Below are 25,140 nucleotides of genomic sequence, written 5' to 3'. Positions count from 1 at the left end.
ACAGCAATGTACTACTGGGACCTAGCTGAAGACATTGACAAGAGGCTTATATGCATGGTAACCAATCACCGGCTAACTCCCAGTTGCTGCTCTAGGGCTAATTTTAACAATGTGTTTAACTCTTTTTAAGCAGTTAAACAGAGTTATATGCAAGCAGCAGTGCAATAATTATATATAAGAGCATTTTCTTTTTTTCTCTGTAATTTTATATCCCTTTAAAGCCCTGCAAAAAGCCACGTTGGGCATTGCACATGGGAATTTTGATGGAACGAACCAAAGGCTCCTTTATTAGCAAATAATCCCAGATTTACAGACTTTTTTAAGTGTCAGATCAGTGAGCTCACCTGTTTTTTATGGTGGTGATTTTCTCTCTGCAAAGTAACAACAGCAGATTGAATAAAACCTCTGCCCTCCCAAGCATCAATACGGAAGCTTCTTTTGGGTTTATGCAGCTTGATATGATGCTTTGCCAACACTATGCCATCTTCCTGGACTTTAAAATCTGGATCCTCAGAAACATATCGTATCTCCGGCAGCGAATCGCACCCATTCATTCCCACTGTGAGAACAGGATAAGAAGATTAATCAAAAGGGGCGCTCAATACATCTCTTTATGAAATCAACAGCACAAAAATAGGCAGTAGAAGAGTCACCACATTTTTTATTGCTGAGTAAATTAACAATTATATGTTGTGATCAGTGTTCTCTCTAAGGCCACACTTTGTGAGCAGCCCAGCAGTGAACCAGTTAACAAACATTACACAATGCAGACCATAAGTTATGGTTCCCTTAACTGTTTCACTGCAGGGCTGCTCACAAACTGTAGCCTTAGAGGGAAAACTGGTTTTAATACAATGCACAAGTAGTAAAATAATTTAAGGATCATAGAATTGAATAATCAACATATACATAAAAAAATACAATGTAATAACAGCCTGATTCCAGATGAGTAGTTCCTTTTTTCCTGACAATTTCAAAATTACCTCCATATTCCATGCCCCCTGTATCATGTGACAGTCATCAGCCAATCACAAATGCATATACGTACATACTGTGATGTTTTGCCTATGCTCAAAAACTGTGCATGCAAAGAAATATTGTGCACATTTTGCCAATGGAAGTAAATTCCAAAGTTTTTTTTGTTTTTATTTTAATTACATGATCTATCTGAATCATGAAACTTATGACTAGTGTTCCTTTAACAAAGACATAATATAAAATAAATATATACAGGAGGAGTATGTCACAGCCCAAAAGAGATTATAAACATCATTAAAAACAAAATAAGTATGGGTAGAAAGGATCTGGTGTGATATATACTGGACAGAACGCTGAACAAACCCAGTGAAGAAGCTAATTTGAGTAAAGGGAAGTTTAAGTGGTAGACTTGGAAGCAAATATTTGTATTACACAGGCCCAATGTAAATAGCGGATTATAAGCAGCAGATGTGCCAACGCTGTGGGTTTACAGGTCTGTTTACTGTGAGCACAAGACTGGGTGCAAGGATATGGATGTGATCAAGATGTACATAGCTAATTAACCCAGTGAAGAGATTGGAAGCAGTTTAAGTTAACTGTTGTATGGTGTAAACTACATACTCTGTGGATGTAAAAAGAACAAGGGCTTTTAAGTGTGTGCCTGACCCATTGCGGGTTGGTCCTGATCAGTAAAGCTCGCAAGCCTGGGGAGATACGGAGATATCTTTAACAGCTGATAGTATTATAAAACAGGCTGGTTATATTGGTATTGACTTATAAGGCTCTATTTTGATGCCAATTGTTTATTAAATCATCATAATAGTGTGATATATCTCGTGGTCTGGAGATCTATGACCAAGTAATAACCTCACAGAGCTCTGATATGTCTGAGAATACGGGACGGTAGTGCTCCAAAGTATGGTGTTATAAAAAATCTCAGTGAAGAAGCAGGCCAGACGGGTTGTGACTATGACATAAGTGTATGAAAGCTTGCTAAGTCTGGGGTGGAGGAGTGATACAGAAGTGATCCCCCAGTGAAGAATTATCTATATAACATTTAAGTACCTATGTGTGGGTGTTGTGTCTTGGACATAAAAATAACAATAAGAAGAAGTATTTGTAGCTGGATAATTAGAGTAAAAACTATACACTCTGTGGATATAAAAAGAACAGGGTCTTCTCAGAGTGCTTATGTTCCGCTGGAGGTATGTCCTGTCCTGTAGAGCATGTAAGCTGGGAGAGACACTGAAATATATCTAACAGTTGTCAGTATCATAAAACAGGCTGGATGTACTGGTATTGATTTATAAGGCCCTATATGCAGCTAGCTGTTTATTAAAATCAATAATATTGTGTCATATTCCCTGGACCGGAGATTTATGGTCAAGCAATACTCCTACAGAGCTCTGTTTTAAGCCTGAGATTGCGGTGACGGTAGTATTTTAAGTACATTGTTATAAAAACAATCTCAGTGAAGAAACAGTCCGGAGGAGCTGGGATTTTGATATAACTGTGTGAAAGCATGCTAAGTCTGGAGTGGCAGAGGGTTAAAAGCTAAAATCATGAAAAGTATCTTGGCTGTGCCCTGAAACATATATATAAGACCGGGACTATATAGATTGGCTATGACAATATTGCAAGATGATTTGCTAAAACCCTATAGTCTGCGGCAGGTTGACTTGGATGTAATAACTAAATATATGTATACTGCTGAGAATGATAAAACATTATGGTGATGTTCTAATATACTGATTTGATAGTAATAAGGAATTGGCTACAAAAGCAATTATAAATAGTATAATAGTGAGAGCCTGGGAATCTCACCTTGTTGGTAAAGTATAGGCTAGTGTAGTCTTTCATATCTTGAATTATTTAAGCTGATGTCTGAACTTTAGAGTGTATTTTCTTTTTTAGCACATTTAGAATACACTATTAGGCACTGAGGCGCATTCACATATTTGTTCAGCGCACACCCCTTCCCTTTTTTTTTCTGTTGTTGCTTGAACTTCATGTATTTGGCCAATCTGGTTAAATTCACATTGTTTAATTTATATGGAGAAATTTGTGCACAATCTTAAAGACAAATCGCCGCAGCTAAAAGTAGAGAAAGAAATAAGAATAAAAATAACTCTGAACCTAGTTTGGAGAATATAGATACACATAACACGTTGGGTTCTAACATTGACACACAAACACTGATCTCTCAGATATCAACTATTATGATGCCACAATTTGATAATATCAGGAAAGATTTAAGTACCTTATCGAATGAAGGTTCCTTTAAGTGACGTCATCCAAGATGGCGTCCCTCGAATTCCGATTGGCTGATATGATTCTATCAGCCAATCGGAATTAAGGTAAGAAAATCTGATTGGCTGATTGAAACAGCCAATCAGATTCAAGTTCAATCGGATTGGCTGATCCAATCAGCCAATCAGATTGAGCTCGCATTCTATTGGCTGTTCCGATCAGCCAATAGAATGCGAGCTCAATCTGATTGGCTGATTGGATCAGCCAATCCGATTGAACTTGAATCTGATTGGCTGTTTCAATCAGCCAATCAGATTTTCTTACCTTAATTCGAGGGACGCCATCTTGGATGACGTCACTTAAAGGAACCTTCATTCGCCGGTAGTCGGCGGAAGGAAGAGGATGTTCCGCGCCGGAGGTCTTGAAGATGGAGCCGCTCCTCGTCGGATGGATGAAGATAGAAGATGCCGCTTGGATGAAGATGTCTGCCGGTCCGGTTGTCCTCTTCTGCCCGGATAGGATGAAGTCTTCTGCCGCTCCAGATGTCCTCTTTTGGTCCATCGGTGCCCGGCTGGGTGAACACGACTCAAGGTAGGGAGATCTTCAGGGGGGTAGTGTTAGGTTTATTTAAGGGGGGTTTGGGTTAGAGTAGGGGTATGTGGGTGGTGGGTTGTAATGTTGGGGGGTGGTATTGTGTGTTTTTTTTACAGGCAAAAGAGCTTATTTCTTTGGGGCATGCCCCGCAAAAAGCCCTTTTAAGGGCTGGTAATAGAGCTGTTAACTTTTTTAATTTAGATTAGGGTAGGGAATTTTTTTTATTTTGGGGGGCTTTGTTATTTTATTAGGGGGCTTAGAGTAGGTGTAATTAGCTTAAAATTCTTGTAATCTTTTTTTATTTTTTATAATTTAGTGTTTGGTTTTTTTGGTAATTTAGTTTAGTTTATTTAATTGTAGGTAATTGTAGGTACTTGTAGTTAATTAATTTAATTTATTTATTGATAGTGTAGTGTTAGGTTTAATTGTAACTTAGGTTAGGATTTATTTTACAGGTAATTTGGTAATTATTTTAACTAGGTAGCTATTAAATAGTTATTAACTATTTAATAGTTATTGTACCTAGTTAAAATAAATACAAAGTTGCCTGTAAAATAAAATAAACCCTAAAATAGATACAATATAATTATTTGTTATATTGTAGCTATATTAGGGTTTATTTTACAGGTAAGTATTTAGCTTTAAATAGGAATACTTTAGTTAATAAGAGTTAATTTATTTCGTTAGATTAAAATTTTATTTAACTTAGGGGGGTGTTAGGGTTAGGGTTAGACTTAGCTTTAGGGGTTAATACATTTATTAGAGTAGCGGCGAGGTCCGGTCGGCAGAATAGGGGTTAATAAGTGTAGGTAAGGTAGCGGCGACGTTGGGGGGGCAGATTAGGGGTTAATAAATATAATATAGGTGTCGGCGGTGTTAGGGGCAGCAGATTAGGGGTTCATAGGGATAATGTAGTTTGCGGCGGTGTCCGGAGCGGCAGATTAGGGGTTAATAGTATAATGCAGGTGTCAGCGATAGCGGGGGCGGCAGATTAGGGGTTAATAAGTGTAAGGTTAGGGGTATTTAGACTGGGGGTACATGTTAGGTGCAGACTTAGAAACTGTTTCCCCATAGGAAACAATGGGGCTGCGTTAGGAGCTGAACGCTGCTTTTTTGCAGGTGTTAGGTTTTTTTTCAGCCCAAACTGCCCCATTGTTTCGTTTTTCCAGCTTAACGCTACCGTAAGCAACGCTGGTATTGAGGGTTGAAGTGGAGCTACATTAGGCTCAACGCACCCTTTTTTGAGCCTAACGCAGCCCCTCAGACAACTCTAAATACCAGCGATGTTGGAAGGGTGCATTGGGGAAAAAAGCAGCGTTAGCTAAGCAGGTCTTTACCGACAAAACTCTAAATCTAGCCGTAAGTTTCTTAACTATAAGGATAAGCTTGAAATCTTGAGCTACTACAAAAAAAATTAACTGAGCCTTTGATAAAAGATGGAAATAGGATTATGATTTTTCAGGATTTCTCATTGGAATCCGTTGACTTTACAAAAGTAAGCAGTAAGAGATGTCAGCCAAGTTACTTGGTTCTAAAGTTAAAGTGTGTTGTCTATCCTGTATCCCTCCATAGTTTAAATGTTTAATATAAATACAGAGACTTATAAATGTGGACTTAATTTGATACCTTACATGTTTGGTTTGTTATATTTTCTTTGTAATTTTTCTATAGTATATTGTGCAAGTAACACTCTTAAAATGGTGGGACAAGATATATAACGGATTATGTTTGTTTATACACTGTTTTGGTTAAAACACTATTCATATATAATGAGCCCTATAAGGGTTATAGAATCAGTCTTTTTATTCTATATTATTAGCATTTTTAAGAAGGTTTACGTATAACCAGTGTTGCTATGTTGATGTATATAAATTTCAAGTATCTTTACTACTATTACACCAGTTACCCATTCACTCTCTATTTATATAAAAAGCCTATTCTCAGTCATATATTGCAGTATTATCTCACTGCTTTTGCTTCTACAATGCTCATATGACTAAGTTGCATTCTATCATGGGAAAGACCATTTAAAGATAGATAGGGAACCTACATACCATGTATTACTATGTCACAATCCTACTTAAACTCCAGCAATTACCTACAAATTATACACATCATGGTTATTAATTTTAAACAGAGAGGACCATAACCTGATCCCATGCATAACTACAAGATGCTGTTTAGTGTGATTGAGGGAAACATAGATTCCTATCTACATATTGTTTATATGTGTGTTTACAAAGAGCTCTAATTATATAACACAATTATGTGTCTCATGTGCACTGATGGGCAATGCTGTCACTGATACTTGTGTATCAGTGACTACGGTCGGGGTGGTACGCTTTGCTACACTTCTTAATCCCTACACCCCTGAATGGACACACTAGGTTTTTAGCATCATCTAACATTTTCATATGTCCCCTGCGCCCAAGTAAGAGGGAAGCAAATTTTCACAACGGGCAACTTTACTATAAGGGTTTGACACTCCAGTTTTTTGTTTTGTTTTGTAGTCATTAGTAAGCTTTCGGTATACTAGTTTATATGTGGGTTGTACCATCATACAGTATTTTATATGTTATTTCCTTAAACCTAAGAGCGGCTATATGTCTGACTGTTATATATCCCTTGAATTATAACAATATATATTGGTTCAATGCCGTATGATTATCATAGGAGATCTACATAATAATGACTATGCATGAGATAAACAAGAAAATTAAGGCATAAAGTCTATCTAAACTACAGACACAAGCGTTTTATATATTGTTATCTACTATATAAGGGAAAAAAAAAGAGGTTCATCATTTGAGACCCATGAGTGGTCTCCTTTGTCTCAGTCTACCAACTAGAACAACTCATTATGTATATTGTTGAGAGGTCCGAGAGTGGACTCATATGACATGTAGTTGGTATACAGATTATATGGCAATTATTTTTTCTAAACAAAGAGTGCAAATGTCCTATATTCATGTTATATATATATATCTATCCTGATATGTACCAGAACAAAGTTATGTAACTACGTATTTCTGTAGTGCCTGATATGTCTTGACGTTTGATACTTGTAAGCCTTGAACTGAACCTTAATAAAAATTATTTTTTAAAAAAAATATCTGAACTATAAGAGAATAGAAACTATTTTGGATACAAATGCTTGATATGTTATAGTTAAAATAGAAATATATGGTAGAATTTGGAAAATATGTAATGTATACGGTCCTAATAATTTAGACCCAGAATTCTTGACCAATTAATTGTCTCCGGGGACTTTAATATGACATCTAAGTTTCCAATTCATAGGAAATGTACATCAGGCAGGAAGATAGACTATAGAAAGAAGTAAAATTATACAAGTTTTTAAAAAAAATCTTAAAGTATATGGAGATCTCAGAATCCTTATGAAAAAATATATACTTGTTTATCAAAGTCACACAACTGACTCTCAAGAATTGATTTAATTTTAATCTCTGATCTTCTGCTTAATACAGAGTTAAAAGCAGAGATAAAAAAGATTTAACTATTTCAGATCATGCACCCATAACGTTAAAAATTGCTAATCTAATTGATGGTGAGATCAATAAAAAGGATATTTTTTATTTTCCTAAATATATGTATCAGAACCAGAGTTTTGTGTCATGGGTTAGAGGAAAATGGAAGGGGTTTAGTGATATCAATCAGGAATATCAGAGTAAAATCAAAATTTTTTGGGAGAACGCGAAAGCGGTGCTAAGAGGTGAGATTATAAGTTATATGGCTAGATGGAAGAAAAAAAGGAAAGCTAGGGGAATCCAGCTTGCAAACCAATTAAACAATGCATATAATACATTTTTTACAAATTTCGTCTAAAACCAATTGGGACAAATATTTGGAAAGTAAACAAATCAGGATTTCTATTGCAAGAATCACATAATGAAGATATTAAGTTTAAGGCAAAATTTATGAAATATGGTAACAAATCTGGAAGCTTCCTAGCTAAAGTGGTTAAAGCTAATAAGAAATCAAATTTCATAAAAATGATTAGAGTAGGGGTAAAGAGCGTTGACAAGTCTAATGAGATTAGGGATCTTTTTCATAAACTATTTCAACAGCTATATAGCACTAAAACAATTGATGTACAGAAAAAAAATGGATTTCTGGAATAATCTAGAGAACCCGATATTGACAAGCTCAAAGTTAGAAGCAATTATTAGACCTATTACAGATGAAGAGATAGAAGTGGCGATTAAAAAAATAACATTTAAATAAAGCCCCGGGTCCGGATAAATTATCGTCTGAATTCTATTAAATGTTAAATAAAGATATAAGGCCAACATTAAATAATCTATTTAACCATTATTTTCTAGGAAAGAGAAAAATGCCAAAGAATTTCTCGAAAGCCATAACAATTCTAATTCACAAAAAAGGGAAAGATCCTAAACAATTCAACCCATCTCTCTATTAAATCAGGATTATAAGATATTAGCATCAATAATAGCAGAATGATTAAAAGGAGTATTAGGGGACTTAATCCATATGGACCAAATTGGGTTTATGAATAATAGATGTTCACTGACAAATATTAGGAAAGCATGTATTATCATAGATTATTTTTGGAATAAAAAAGTAAGAGCAGAGGAAGATGACATAGCAATGATCACGAAAGATGCAGAAAAAGCCTTTGATGTGGTAGAATGGGATCACCTATTTAGCTCTCTAGAAAAATGGGGCTTTTCCGGTAATATCACAAACTTTATTAAAGCAACATATAGTAACCCCATTTCGATTATAGCAGTTAACGGTTTAGAGTCACCTGAAGTAACATTGGAAAGGAGGACTAGACAGGGTTGTCTGCTCTCACCCCTTCTTTTTAACTTAGCTATTGAGCCACTAGCAATTAAAATACGACAAATGATAGAGGGAGTAATATGCAAATCTATTGAAGAAAAAATGATGCTTTATGCAGATAATGTTTTAATATGTATTAGACACACAAGTAAAAATGTCCCTATTTTAATGGAAATCATCCAAAACTTTAGCCTTTTTTCAGGTTATAAAGTTAATACAAAGAAATCCGAATTATTATGGTTAAAAAAATCATGAGATTCTATTAAGTTAAGTCCATTTAAAGTAGTAAACACAATTCTCTATTTAGGTTTATGGATAAGCAGGAACCCATCAGAATGGTATGAAGACAACTTTAAACCGTTTTTTCAAAAAATACGTGATCATGTAAGAATATGGAAACATCTTACAATAGTTTTAACAGGAAAAATTAATCTAGTTAAGATGATTTTATTTCCCAAAATATTTTATGTTTTACAAAACCTCCCTTTTTTAATTAAGAAGAAAGACATACTGACATTTAAACAAAATATGATAGAACTGCTATAGGGAGATAAGAGAACAAAATACTTGCATTACCAGACCTAGGGAAATATAATGTGGCATGTTTAATAAAATTGGCAGTCGAATGGCTAGTAGATACGGAATATTATACACCTAGAAAATTGGAAAATGAAGTAGTGAAACCATTTGACCTAAAAGCACTCCTACATACAGATAGGAAATCTATGCCTATAGAAATAAAAAAGATGCATTCATTGCAGGGGGCTATACAGGCATGGCAGAAATTCTGTAAGATAGTTGGGCTGAATTATTATATCTCAAAATATAGTACGATTACTGGGGCGCCTGATTTTACTGAAGCCCTTAGCTCGGAAGTATTTCATAGATGGCGAAGGAAAGGGCTGATTTATATCAGACAAATTTTTGACGATAGCTTTATTATTTGATCTCTATAGAAAGGATTGTTTTGCCTACCTTCAATTAAGGAGTTATGCAAATAAACTACGACAGGCAAATGGTGTTGACTGGAGCTGGTCTTTAATTAGGGACAATCTAAATAGATATATAAAAGGTAATCATTCAACTAAGATATGGTATGCTCTATTAATGGAGAAAGAGGGTAAAGAGAATTTATCTAACATAGTAGTTAAATGGCAAGTCAAGGGTTTCACTGGGATCAATGATGAAAGAATACAGACAAGCATTGCAAGAATAGAGAAATTAACTAAATATAGTTATTTTAGAGAAGCATATTTGAACATAATACACCAAATTTATCTGACTCCAGCTGCTCTATCTAAATGGAGTAAAAAAGTAGCTGATAAATGTGTTAAATGTAGTGGCCCCTAGGGCAGACGTATTACATTATTTCTGGATCTGTCCGCATGTAGTCCAAGTTTGGAATAAAGTAAGTTATATGATATCTAAGATTATTAAAAAAGATATTAAAATTGAAACATAATTTGTATTTTTCTTGTTTCCAAAAGATATGAATGGTACAGAGGGAATGTTTATTGATTTTGTGATTGTAATAGCTAGGTATCTGCTTTTGAAAAATTGGATCTCGAAGGGAAAACCCGCAGTAGGTGAACTTAAAAGAGAGCTATTGAAGCAAATGATTTTTGAATGATGTGTCATTGACCATATGCATAGTAAAGAGATTGAATTTCTCTTTAAAAAATTGGGTACTTTTATTAAATCCCACCCCATTGAAATACAGAAAAGTCTAATTTATCCATTGCGATCTACAGAATATGTAATGAATGCAATAATATGGAGAGAATTACCACTTGTTTACTGAGAGGATAAATACCCTAAGGGTGCGGGACTTGGAATGACCATTGATGGTTATAGAATCCGGGAGGATATTGTCTGGGAGATAAGATGAGGTGAATAAATTATGGCTCCGACTCCTCTTTCCCCCCGCCCTCCCCCCCCTCCCTTTTTTTTTCTGCTGTGAAGTGTATTATATGTTGTTACATAAATTATAAAATAATCTTACAAGGGTTAAGATTGAAGTCTGAAGTTGAGAATTGAAGTAATAGCATGATACGAAAAATGCTATATTCATTTCTGATATACGATATATTATCGTTGTTTTTTTTGTTTTTTATTAATTATGCAGACGTAATATATGAATGTAAATTTTTGGTTGTGCACAACCTCAGAATGATTTTGATTGATGAATTCCCCTTGACGGATTTAAATAAAAGATTTTAACATTTTTAAAAATAAACAACAGAATAACTGAGCTTTTATGTATTTTGAGACACACAATACAAGCTGAATATTGCTATTTTCAACAGTTTTCTAGGACCTGACATGAATAAGCACTTGTAAATCTCACTAAATACCAGGTTCTACGCTAGGTGTGAGACAAATCTGTTTCTGACCCTGTGCAGCTTCTATCTGTATAGGAGTGAGTTTTGACTTGTCAGACAATTCATTAAAGGGGCATTATACACTCATTTTTTTCTTTGCATAAATGTTTTGTAGATGATCTATATAGCCCATAAAGTTTTTTTTTTTGTTTTTTTTTAAATGTATAGTTTTGCTTATATTTAAATAACATTGCTCTGATTTTCAGACTCCTAACCAAGCCCCAAAGTTTTATGAGAATACCGTCAGCTACCTTCTCCAGCTTGCTTCTGTTTGTGTAAAGGGTCTTTTCATATGCAAAAGAAGGGGGAGGGGGGAGTGTCTTATTTCCCACTTGCAGTGGGCTTTCCAGCTACCTTTTCAATCAACAGAGCTAAACTGAAAGCTTCTAAGTAAGTTTTTAAACATTTTTATACTGGATTTTTATATCAGTATCTGGGCATCTTATTCTTTATAGTAGTGTCTATTACATGCAGTTATATGAAAATGAGTGTATACTTAAAGAACGGTTGCAGTGAAACCGGGTTGTATACAGAATGCTGGTAGCATGTTCTGACACAAATAGAAAGCTGTGACTTGAAATTCAAAGCAAAGTAAAAAATCCTTAAATAGGTTCAGTTTCCTATTAACATGCAACTGTCTAATAAAGATAATGTGATACTATATGGTGACACAGGATGAATGATTGTTGCATCTATGTGTTGTGTAATAAAATTATCATTCTACTGCGACAATATTTTAATTAGCTTTGTAAAGAGAAACTTTGGTTTGTTATACCATATGATCTGAGTCACAAACAAACTGATAAGACTGTTTTCCAATGGCAGATGACATAGTGAAACTGTGTACAAATAAAAATTTAATTAAAGGGACATTGTACTAGAAAATGTTCTCCCCTTTAATATGTTCACAATGATCACTTATCTGCTGGAATATTCTATATTGTTTTACAAATGGCTTTTTTTACCTATATTTTATGTTTTCAAATAGTTGTTTTTCCTGTTTAATCCACCACCTATACTGAAATATGAATATGGCAATATTTTCTAAAGAAAGGTTATGTAAACAAGACAGCAGCAGTAATCATCCTTCCAGTGGGGGGGGGAGGTTCTAAACTTTTATATTTTCATTTGCTCTCTCCCTCTTAGTACTGGCCAGAGAGATAAGGGTGACTGTGACTTTGTGTATAAAGAGCAAGATAAGATAGATTTGTGAGTTTCCTGAAAGCTCAGCCTATTTGAATGGGTTATATTTTCATCAGCTATTTCATATGCAAAATGAAACCTAAATGAACAATTTCCTCTACATCATATAATCTGTGCTTTTGTATTACAAGTCACTGAAAATAGATTATGGGGGAAACGATTTTACTGTACAGTTCCCTTTAAAAAAATGTTTACATAGCTTTTCAAGATGCTTTGAGGCAAGTGGGAGTAGGGAATAGGGCGGTAGTTGGATGGGGAGGTTGGATCGAGAGAAGGTTTTTTGAGGATAGGTGTGACCAATGCATGTTTTAGAGATGAGGGAAAATGTACCGGTGCTGAGGGAGAGATTGAATATGTTTGTAAGTATATGGGTAAGGGTAGAAGAGAGGGAGAGGAGTAGCTTTGAGGGGATGGGGTCATGGGGATAGGTAGTGAGGTGAGAACGTAGTATAAGTGCAGAAACTTCTTCCTCAGTAACAGGGGCAAAAGAGCTAAGTATATGGCTGTGTGGGTTTTGGTTAATTGCAAGCTTTTGAGGGGGTGAGAGGCAGGAAGCATGCTGAGCTGATTTTGTTTCTGATGGAATCTATTTTGTTATTGAAGTGGCTTCTGACAGAGAAGTTGTATTAGGAGGTGGGGGTGGGCGGAGAAGAGTGTTGAAAGTGGAGAACAGATGTTTTGGGTTTCAAGAAAGAGTGGAGATAAGAGTAGAGAATTAGTGTTGCTTATAAAGATTAAAGGGAAAGTAAATCCTAGCATTTTACAAACGCTAGGATTTACTATTGAAACAAATAATGGGGACTTTCATTCATGAAGTATAAGATACTTCATGTAGAAAGCTCCTTTATTTGATTCAATTGATTGTCGTGTTTACCTTGTACAGCAGCCCACGGCAAAAAAAAATTTGGCTAAGAGGTGACCTCTTAGCCAATAGCCGTGCGGTAAATCTCTCTTGGTGCCCATGGGTAAAGCGCTAGGATTTACTTTCACTTTAAGGGCAGAGTAGTAGGATTTCAAGATGAACAGCCAGCTGAATTCCAAGATTTTCTTCAGTGCCGCTCAGCAGTATGGGAACATCTGCGTAGGTACCATGTCAGAGGAGTATGCCAGGGTTGGCGGTAAGTGTGTGATTTCCGAGCTATGGTAAGAGGGGCCAGATTATCAAGGACTGATGTAAGGGTGGAATTATAGTGGCAGATAGATTGGTTGAGGCAGGAAAAGGAGGAGATAGTTGAGAGGAGAGGTTAGAGAGAACTAGTGAGCTGTTGCTGATCTAATGACATGATGCTTCTGTGAAGTTTGGTGTGAGGAGTAGAAGGAGGGAGAGTTGTAGGGAGGGATGAGATGTTGCAAGTGAGGAGATGATAGTCAGAAAGAGGAAAAGGGGAGTTTGTGAAGTTTGAAATAGTGCATTGATAGGTAAAAATCATATCAAGGGAGTGACCATCTTTGTGAGTTGGAGAGTCAGTCCATTGTGACAGACCGAAAGAGGAAGTGAGTTGCAGAAGTTGTTTTGCAGAGGAGGCAGTGAGATAGTCAAGAGGGATGTTGAAGTCACCAAGAATGAGGGCAGGTGTGTCTGAGGAAAGGAAGTAAGGGAGCCAGGCTGCAAAGTGATCTAGAAATTGAGTTAAGGAGCCAGGGGGGCGGTAAATTACTGCAACACGTTTAGGGGAGAGAATAAGCGAATCATGTGTGTTTCGAAAAAGGAAAATGTGAGCGAAGAGATGGGTTTTATTTGTTGAAAGGCAGACAATATCACAACTGTGGCTTATGTCAATCATCAGGGTGGGACTCACAGTCCCCAAGCTATGAAAGAAGTATCTTGGATACTTGCTTGGGCAGAATCCAGCTCCTGTCTAATCTCTGTGGTGCATATCCCAGGTGTAGACAATTGGGAGGCGGATTATCTCAGCCGCCAGACTTTACATCCAGGGGAGTGGTCTCTCCATCCAGATGTGTTTTCTCAGATTGTTCAGATGTGGAGAGATAGATCTCATGGCCTCTCATCTAAACAAGAAACTTCCCAGATACCTGTCCAGGTCCAGGGATGTTCAGGCGGAAGCAGTGGATGCGCTGACACGTCCTTGGTGTTATCAACCTGCTTACATCTTTCCGCCTCTAGTTCTTCTTCCAAGAGTGATTTCCAAAATCATCATGGAACAGTCTTTTGTGTTGCTGGTGGCTCCAGCATGGCCACACAGGTTTTGGTATGCGGATCTGGTTCGGATGTCCAGTTGCCCGCCTTGGCCACTTCCGTTACGGCCGGACCTACTATATCAAGGTCCGTTTTTCCATCAGGATCTCAAATCATAAAATTTGAATTTATGGAAATTGAATGCTTAGTTCTAAGTCATAGAGGTTTCTCTGATTCAGTGATTAATACTATGTTATAAGCTCGTAAATCTGTCTCTAGAAAGATTTATTATAGAGTTGGGAAGACTTACATTTCATGGTGTTCTTCTCATAATTTCTCCTGGCATTCTTTTAGAATTCCTAGAATTTTGCAGTTTCTTCAGGATGGTTTGGATAAAGGTTTTGTCTGCAAGTTCCTTGAAAGGACAAATCTCTGCTCTTTCTGTTTTATTTCACAGAAAATTGCTATTCTTCCTGATATACACTGTTTTGTACAGGCTTTAGTTCGTATTAAGCCTGACATTAAGTCAATTTCTCCTCCTTGGAGTCTTAATTTGGTTCTGAGGGCTTTACAGTCTCCTCCATTTGAACCTATGCATTCTTTGGACATTAAACTACTTTCTTGGAAAGTGTTGTTCCTTTTGGCTATCTCTTCTGCTAGAAGAGTCTCTGAATTATCTGCTCTTTCTTGTGAATCTCCTTTTCTGATTTTTCATCAGGATAAGGCGGTTTTGCGGACTTCTTTTCAATTTTTACCTAAGGTTGTGAATTCTGACAATATTAGTAGAGAAATTGTTGTCCCTTCTTTATGTCCTAATCCTCAGAATTCTTTGAAGAAATCCTTACATTCTTTGGATGTGGTAAGAGCTTTGAAATATTATGTGGAAGCTACTAAAAATTTCAGGAAGACTTCTAGTCTATTTGTTTTATTTTCTGGTCCTAGGAAAGGTCAGAAAGCTTCTGCTATTTCCTTGGCTTCTTGGTTGAAACTTTTGATTCATCAAGCTTATTTGGAGTCGGGTCAAACCCCGCCTCAGAGATTTACAGCTCATTCTACTAGATCAGTCTCTACTTCATGGGCTTTTAAGAATGAAGCTTCAGTTGATCAGATTTGCAAAGCAGCCACTTGGTCTTCTTTGCATACATTTACTAAATTCTACCATTTTGATGTATTTGCTTCTTCGGAAGCAGTTTTTGGTAGAAAAGTTCTTCAGGCAGCTGTTTCAGTTTGATTCTTCTGCTTTTTGATTTAAGTTTTTTTCTTTCAAAAGTGAAAATAACTTATTTTTGGGTTGTGGATTATTTTCTCAGCGGCATATGGCTGTTTTTTGTTTTATTCCCTCCCTCTCTAGTGACTCTTGAGTGGAAGACTCCACATCTTGGGTATTGATATCCCATATGTCACTAGCTCATGGACTCTTGCCAATTACATGAAAGAAAACATAATTTATGTAAGAACTTACCTGATAAATTAATTTCTTTCATATTGGCAAGAGTCCATGAGGCCCACACTTTTTATGGTGGTTATGATTTTTTGTATAAAGCACAATTATTTTCAAATTTCCTTTGTTGATACTTTCTACTCCTTTCTTTATCACCCCACTGCTTGGCTATTCGTTAAACTGAATTGTGGGTGTGGTAAGGGGTGTATTTATAGGCATTTTGAGGTTTGGGAAACTTTGCCCCTCCTGGTAGGATTGTATATCCCATATGTCACTAGCTCATGAACTCTTGCCAATATGAAAGAAATTAATTTATCAGGTAAGTTCTTACATAAATTATGTTTTTAACTGTTCATACTCAGCTAGATTACAAGTTATGGCGTTATGGCTGCTCGCTAATTTCATGTACGTTATTTTCATTGCGCACCTTTCATAACGTAGGTATTACAGGTTTCAAAAAACCTGGCTTGCGTGAGCGATATGGTTGCGTTGAGCTCCATACCTCACCCAAATAGAAGTGCTGCTTTGATGTGCTTGTGCACGATTTCCCCATAGACATCAATGGGGAGAGCAGGCAAAAAAAAAGTCTAAAACCTGCGATTGCGGAATGAAAAGCTCCGTAAAGCAGCCCCATTGATGTGTATGTGGAAAGAAAAAGTTATGTTTAAACCTTATACCCTAACATAAACCCCACGTCTAAACACCCCTAATCTGCTGCCCCCGACATCGCCGCAACCTACATAATGTTATTAACCCCTAATCTGCCTCCCTTAACATCGCCGCCACCTACATTACAGTTATTAACCCCTAATCTGCCGCCCTTAACATCGACGCCACCTACATTACAATTATTAACCTCTAATCTGCTGCCCCTGACATCGCCGTCACCTACATAGTTATTAACCCCTAATCTGCCATCCCTAACATCGCCGCCACCTACATTACAGTTATTAACCCCTAATCTGCCGCCCTCAACATTGCCGCCACCTACATAAATTTATTAACCCCTAATCTGCTGGCCCTAACATCACAGCCACCTACCTACACTTATTAGCCCCTAATCTACCTCCCCCAATGTCGCCGCCACTATACTCAAGTTATTAACCCCTAAACCTCTGGCCTCCCACATCACTAACACTACATAAATATATTAACCCCTAAACCTAACGCTAACGTAACCCTAACCCTAACACCCCCTAACTTTTGCTTTGTTCTCTTGGTATTCTAGTTGAAAGCAAACCTAGGGAGGCACATATGATAATTTTTAAGCCCTTGAAGGCCGCCTCTATTTTATTTACTTTTCACAGCAGGGGAGAGCAAGCTCATGTAGGCCATATAGATAGCATTGTGATCACGCCCGTGGCTAGTGGCAGACACTGCACTAACTGGCTTAAAGGGACAGTCAAATCCAAAAAAACTTTAATTTTTCAAATAGGGCATGTAATTTTAAACAACTTTCCAATGTACTTTTATCAACAATTTTGCTTTTTTTCTCTTGGTATTCTAGTTGAAAGCAAGCCTAGGAAGGCACATATGATAATTTCTAAACCCTTGGAGGCCGCCTCTATTTTATTTACTTTTCACAGCAGGGGAGAGCAAGCTCATGTAGGCCATATAGATAGCATTGTGATCACGCCCGTGGCTAGTGGCAGACACTGCACTAATTGGCTAAAATGCAACTATATGCAAAATAACTAAAAGTCATGTGATTAGGGGCGGTCAGAAGATGCTTAGATACAAGTTAGTCACAGAAGTAAAAAGTGTATTAATATAACAGTGTTGGTTATGCAAAACTGGAGAATGGGTAATAAAGGGATTATCTATCTTTTTAAACAACAAAAATTCTGGTGTTAACTGTCCCTTTAAATGCAACTATATGCAAAATAACTAAAAGTCATGTGATTAGGGGCAGTCAGAAGATGATTAGATACAAGTTAGTCACAGAAGTAAAAAGTGTATTAATATAACAGTGTTGGTTATGCAAAACTGGAGAATGGGTAATAAAGGGATTATCTATCTTTTTAAACAACAAAAATTCTGGTGTTAACTGTCCCTTTAAATGCAACTATATGCAAAATAACTAAAAGTCATGTGATTAGGGGCGGTCAGAAGATGCTTAGATACAAGTTAGTCACAGAAGTAATATAAGTGTTGGTTTTGCAAAAAACTGGGGATGGGTAATAAAGGGATTATCTATCTTTTAAAACAACAAAAATTCTGGTGTTGACTGTCCCTTTAAATATAATTAAAATAAAGCTAAATAAACCTTACAATTATTACCTAAATATTTCCTATTTAAAACTAAATACATACTTACCTGTAAAATAAAACCTAAGCTAGCTACAATATAACTGATAGTTATAATATTGTAGCTATCTTAGGTTTTATTTTTATTTCATAGGTAAGTTTGTATTTATTTTAACTAGGTAGACTAGTTAGTAAATAGTTATTAACTATTTACTAGCTACCTAGTTAAAATAAATACAAAGTTACCAGTAAAACCTTACACTAAAACCTAACATTACAATAAAATAAATTAAATTAATAAAATACAATTAGCAAAATTACCAAAAATAAAATAAACACTAAATTACACAAAATAAAAAACGAAATTATCAAAAATAAAAACAAATTACTCCTTATCTAATAGCCCTATCAAAATAAAAAGCCCCCCCAAAATAAAAAAAAAACCTAGCCTTAAAAGGGCCTTTTGCAGGGCATTGCCCCAAAGAAATCAGCTTCTTTACATAGCAATTAAAAATACAAACATCCCCCCAACAGTAAAACCCACCACCCACACAACCAAACCCCCCAAATAAAATTCTATCTAAATAAACCTAAGGTAACCATTGCCCTGAAAAGGGCATTTGGATGGGCATTTATCTCTTTTGCTATGCCCTGAAAAGGGCAATCAGCTCTTTTACAAAGTGCCCAAACCCTAAGCTAAAAATAAAACCCACCCAAAAAAAAACTTAAAAAACCTAACACTAACCCCCAAAGATCCACTTACAGTTTTTGAAGTCCGGACATCCATCCTCATCCAGCCGGCGAAGTCCTCATCTAAGTGGGCAGAGGTCCTCATCGAAGCGGGCAGACGTCTTCATCCAAGCGGGCAGACGTCTTCATCCAAGCGGGCAGAAGTCTTCATCCAAGCGGGCAGAAGTCTTCATCTAAGCGGGCAGAAGTCTTCATCCAAGCGGGCAGAAGTCCTCATCCAAGCGGCCAGAAGTCCTCATCCAAGAGGCCAGAAGTCTTCATCCAGTTGGCATCTTCTATCTTCATCCATCCGGCGTGGAGCGGGTCCATCTTCAAGACATCTGGCACGGAGCATCCTCTTCTTACAGTCGTCTGTGTCAACTGAAGGTTCCCTTTAAGTGACGTCATCCAAGATGGGGTTCCTTACATTCCGATTGGCTGATAGAATTCTATCAGCCAATAGGAATTAAAAGGGAAAAAATTCTATTGGCTGTTGCAATCAGCCAATAGGATTGAGCTTTCATCCTATTGGCTGATCCAATCAGCCAATAGGATTGAGCTCGCATTCTATTGACTATTCCAGTTTATGGGTGTTAGTGTACTTTTTAACACTTTAGTTATGAGTTTTAAGGTACAGCTTTGTAACGTAAAACTCATAACTACTGACTTTAGATGGCAGTACGGATCTTGTGGTTTTAGGCTGTACCGCTCAATTTTTGGCCTCCCAGGCAAACTCGTAATACCGGCGCTATGGAAGTCCCATTGAAAAAGGACTTTTTAAAAAGTGCGGTACTGACGTTGTGTGGCGACCAAAAAAGGTGTGCGGTACACCTATACCAACAAGACTTGTAATAGCAAAACTCGTAATCTAGCTGTATGGAAGTTAACACTATAAGATCAAAAGGTGGCAAATATTTTTGAAAGCATGTGGGCAACTCACAGTAGCCTGTTAACAAAATGCAAGCAGTATGGCACTAGCAGCTTGCTACCCAGTGGTAGCCAACACTACATAGCCCACGTAACAAAGTTGTATAATTTAATGAGCCCTGAACATGCCCCTTTAAAAGATGCAACCCTAACTGGTAAATCAAGTTGTGAGAATAACAACTAAAGGATAAAACCAAAGTACAAATTAAAATATTTTTGACATGTCTCACTTAACTATATTCAACAATATGTAAGCTGTGAAGAAGGCCAAGAAAATGTCCACCCTGATACCAAATTTAAAGTGACAGCAGGCATAATTTTTCAAATATGGTCTGAATTTTTTTTTAAATCAATAAGTGAACATAAAACTCAAACTTCTATCAAATCTACAAAACACTCAATAAGATTTTTTTTTATTACAGTTTTCTTTTAATAGAAAAATGAAAAGCTTTCCTTTAAAACTTCCCTTTAAAACAAACCCTTTTAAATGGAAAATGTGAATTTTACTTCTAAGGATAATGAGTTTTATGGGAAGTAAAGAGAAACCTTATTGACTATACAATGCATTAGCATGTAAATAATGCTATTGCATGCTCTTATCTACTTATAAAAGAAAGTAAAGCAAAACACATAAAATGTAACATAATTTCAGCAAACATGATTTGTGTGTTTAAAGGGACAGTATACTGCAAACTTGATTTTCTTTCCTAAGATATGGTGAGTCCACGACATCATCAATGACTACTGGGAATATCACTCCTGGCCAGCAGGAGGAGGCAAAGAGCACCACAGCAAAGCTGATAAGTAGCAACTATCCCTTCCCACAATCCCCAGTCATTCTCTTTGCCTTCGTAAATGGAGGAGATGAAGTTTTGGTGTCTGAAGAAGATTGGATTTTTTTCGCTACAAGCAAGATTTTTGGTTATAGCCGTAGCCCACGTTAATCCCTTCAGTACGGTAGTGGTGGCTTTAAAGCAGTTAGCAACTTGTAAGGTGGGTTTTGCTGCGTTTTCCTAACATGTTGCTGCCCTAGTATAGAAAGCCAGAGTAGCTTTACTCTGTTCTTTATTTTTTCTACAGGTCTCTGTGAGGAGTGGCTTCCTCTCACACCGTGTAAGCTGCCCTCCTGCCGGACGGCGGCCAGACTGCAAGAAAGTGCCTTTTGTCTTCTAGGTATGAGAGACTGTGCACTTAATGAGGTTGAGCTGCAGCATTATATGGGACATACGTATCCTTTTTAAGGATATTAAAGGCAGGGAGCAGGCACTTATATGTGACTAGAGACCTGGGGTTATTAATTTATTTGATAATTAAGTATATCTTTTTTTCCTTATTCTGGGTTTAGCTAAGCAATTTGTGTTTATGGTGTCAGACTAATCTCTCTCAAATTATAGCGGTGCGCTGTATGTTGTGGAAATTCCGTTAAATCCCTGTTATTGATGATGTTTATGTGCTAGAAACATTTTTATTGAGATTGGGCTGAGCAATGGAACTGTACGAGAATTGTTTGTACTAATGCTTATGGTACTGCTCTGCTGAGGTTCGCAGTTGGGACTATGCCCTCTAGGAGAAATTCCTGTGTGTTATGAGGCTAACGGTGTTCCGCCATTATAAATAGTGTGGAGGGAAGGACGCTGATATATTTGCAGTGTTTGCTTTAAAGCGTGCGCTTGTATTGCGGCACAGTTTTTCATTGGCAGTTCACGTGACCGGCTTCTCTGTTCTAGTCTCAGCTAGCGGAGTGGCTTCTTTTCTCTATAATTGTCAGCACACGATCAGCAGGAGAGCTCTGCCGTGTTGCCTTGCTTTTCATGGAAGCAAATCTATGTTAATAGTTAAAAAAAACTAAATTGTTCTTTGTAGTCCGGTAATGTTAAGTGGACTGAAACTTAAGATGAGTGCATTTTATCTAATTAGTTTCAAGTCATTTCTTTTACGGTCAGGTTTTAACACCTTAGTATCTGAGGTGTATTGATATTTATCTTTTATTTTTTTATGTTTTGTATTTAGGCACAAATTGTTCACTTATACAATTATGTGCTGCTTGCTTAGCTAGCACCTTTTTCAGGTAGAGATAGATTGTTGTCACTGAACCCAATGTCTCTCAGGATGATGCTGTTTAGGCAATGCCACAGACTTCTCCTTAAACGTCCCAAGCCTCAATGGCGGAGTTTATTTCCTGGCAGAAATTGTTGCACAGGTATCTTCAGCGGTATCTGCGGAATTATCTGCTTTTTCTTTATCAAAGAGAATATGCAAGAGGAAAACTTGAAATTTAGATAGTAAGGGTTCTGTTCCATCTGCTGCTACTCAGATGGCCCTCCTTCATAAGACTGATGAGGAGGATTAATCGGTGGCTTCTGAGGGTGAATTCTCGGATTTGGACAGTCTAATTCTTTCATCTGATGCTGAAGTAGTATCCTTCAGATTTTAGCTTGAACACCTTCTGAATTGTTAAAGGAGGTTTTGGCTACTTGGACGACTTTGATACTCCTGTCGCTGTCAACCTAAGAAATCTAGTAAACTTAATATATACTAGGATTCCACTGTGAAAGTTTTTCCTGTTCCCGACTGTGCTATAAGATTTTTTGAGAGGAAAGGGAGAAGACACAGATTCCTTTTTCCCCGTCACCTGTTTTTAAAAGTTGTCTCCATTAAATATTCATGGCGCACGGTGCCTAAAGTAGAAGGGGTCATTTCTACTCTTGCTCAAATAACTATGATCCCTATAGAGGATAGCTGCTCTTTTAAGGATCAATGGGCAAGCTGGAGGCTTATTTGAAGTTTGTATTGCCACTGTGTCAAGTGCGGCATCGTTTTGATGCGACGCCTTGTCTGATTCAATTTTGATAGAGACTCCTTTACAACTGGCTCTTGTGGCCTGGTGGTTACCCAGCCCAGCTTGAAAGCTCATGGTTTAGAGTTCGAACCCAGGCATGGTCCTTGGTGTCCGTCTAGGAGAAGATCCAAGTCAGAATTAAGGCTCTTAAGCTAGCCAATTCATTTATTTCTGATGCTACCATGCAGGTTATTAAGCTGTGAGCCACGATAGCTGGCTTTGCTGTGCTAGCCCGCAGGACGCTGTGGCTAAATTCTTGGTCAGTGGATTTTTCTTCTAAGTCCAGGCTTCTGGCACTTTCTTACAAGGGTAAGAACTTGTTTTGGTCATGGTCTGGTAAAAATATTTATGATATTACGAGTGGAAAAGGGTTTTTTCTACCACAAGTCAAGAAGATTAGACCTAAAGGACGTCAGAGTAGTGACAGCATGAAGGATTTGCCCCCGATCTGGGATCGTACCAAGTAGGGGGCTGCATTTCTCTGTTTTCTTCAAGCATGGATATGAGATGTCCCAGATAGGCTGCGGACATAGTATCTCAGGGTTTCTAAATAGAATTCTATTTTTTCCTCCCAGAGGTAGGTTCTACCTCTCTAGTTTATATGCAGTCCAGATAAAGGAGAGGCATTTTTGAATTGCGTTTCGGACCTTTCTTCCCTGGGAGTGATAGTTCCAGTTCCTGTAAGGGAACAGGGTCTAGGATTCTATCAAACCTGTTTGTGGTTCCCGTAAAAGAGGGAACTTTTCGTCCTATTCTAAACCTAAAGTGACTCAACAAGTTGGTCCAAGAGGGTCAGTTCATGACGACCATAGACCGGAAGGACGCATATCTTCAAGTTCCTGATATTTGCCTTTCTGGACAAACACTTTCAGTTAGTGGCTCTTTCCTTTGGCCTTGCCACGGCTCCCACACTTTTCAAAGGTTCTGCGGGTTCTTTGGGCTTTGATCAGGTTTCAGGAAATTGCTGTGGCACCCTTCCTGGACATTATATTGGTTCAGGTGCCATCTTTTCAACAAGCTAACTCTAATACAGAGATCTTGTTGTCTTTTCTACATTCCCACGGATGGGAAGTGATTCTGGAAATGAGTTCCCTTGTTCCAGCTACAGGGGCAGTTTTCTTACGGACCATAATAGTTTCCCTATCTATGAAAATATTTCTGTCAGGTCAAAAAATCAAAGATTCTTTCCTTTTGCCTCTCTCTGCAGTCTACTGTTTGGCCATCAGTGGATCAATGTATGGAGGTAATTAGTTTGATGGTCACTTCAATGGTTCTGTCTCAGGGCACATGTTTCCGGAGACCTTTCTGGGTAATAGTGACCATGGACGCCAGCCTGTTGGGTTGGGGAGCAGTCTGGAACTCGTGGAAGGTGCAAGGACTATGGATTCGTGAGGAGTCTGCTCTCCCCTAACCATCTTGGAGTTGAGAGCGATTTACAATGCTTTGATGGCTTGGGCTCAGTGGTCCTTAGCCCATTTTATATCACCTCAGTGTTTTACATCCACCTCTTGGGAGGAATCCGGAGTTCCTTAGCCATGAAGGAGGTGGTGTGGATTGTTCAATGGGCAGAAGCTCACAATTGCTCTGCTATCCAAATTCCAGGAGTGGATAACTGGGAAGCAGACTTCTTGAGCAGACAGACTTTTCATTCCGGGGAGTGGGTGTTCCTCCCGGAGGTGTTCTCCAGGTTAATCCTCAAATGGGGGGTGCCGGAGTTAGAGCAGATGGCAAAATGCCAAGCTTCCAAGGTATGTTTCAAGGTCAAGAGATCAGTAGGCTGCCCTGATAAATGCTCTGGCAGTTCCTTGGATTTCAGTTTAGCATACCTGTTTCCTCAGTTTGCTCTCCTTCCACAAGTCTTTGCTCTTATCAAATAGGAGAGATCATTGATTATTATAATAGCTCCTGCATGGCCTTGCAGGCTCTGGTATGCAGACCCATTGGAGATGTCATCTCTTCCACCTTGGAGGTAGTCTCTGAGGAAGGACCTTTTAATTCAGGGTCCTTTCCTTTATTCAAATCTTGTTTCACTGAAGCTGACTGCTTGGAGATTGAACACTTGTGACGACCAGGGTTAACCAACCCTGTGCCAGTCACTTGTTTGATACAAAAAGGGTTATCAGACCCCCTCTACTGCCACTAATCAGTCACAGTTTAACCACTTCAGGCAAGCCTGTGACTTAGTTCAGTGGATGCAAGGGTTAACACTCTATCTAGTCTGTACTAGACATATAAAAATGCCCAAAACTCCCCTTTAATGCCACCCACACTAAACTAAAAATATAGCTCTAAGCTGCCACCACTTATGATTTATATTTCCAAGAGTTCAAGTTGCCTGACCCCACCCTCTTTGCAGGGGCTGGGAAGCCCCTTATCTTTTATGACAGTCAATAAACTCTAAGTCTTTGCCTGAAATTATAGAACACTTAATTTCTGCTAGGTAAATCTATTGCATATATACAAAAAGGCAATCTCTTAGTTATATTGTGAGAATCAGTTTGATACCAAATATGACATAATTGTCATATTTTCCTCATCTAATGTCATAACATGTTTTAAAAGCCTATTTTACACTGTACTAGTGTCCTCT

The 25,140-nt window shown here is 37.6% G+C and overlaps 1 protein-coding gene across 2 annotated transcripts in view; it reads right to left on the bottom strand.

Annotated features, from left to right (window-relative positions):
* Positions 1–25,140, bottom strand: part of LOC128646019 (cadherin-1-like) — a 306,436-nt gene that overhangs the window by 256,187 nt on the left and 25,109 nt on the right. For both annotated transcript variants that reach the window (XM_053699411.1, XM_053699412.1), the window contains exon 3: positions 345–559. In XM_053699411.1, coding sequence (XP_053555386.1) covers positions 345–559 — 215 coding nt within the window. The remainder of the gene's footprint in view (positions 1–344; positions 560–25,140) is intronic.

This window comes from Bombina bombina, chromosome 1, assembly GCF_027579735.1.
Source record: "Bombina bombina isolate aBomBom1 chromosome 1, aBomBom1.pri, whole genome shotgun sequence".
NCBI lineage: Eukaryota > Metazoa > Chordata > Amphibia > Anura > Bombinatoridae > Bombina > Bombina bombina.
The sequence above is the reverse complement of the archived record's forward strand: the minus strand, read 5'-3'. Positions and strand labels throughout refer to the sequence as shown.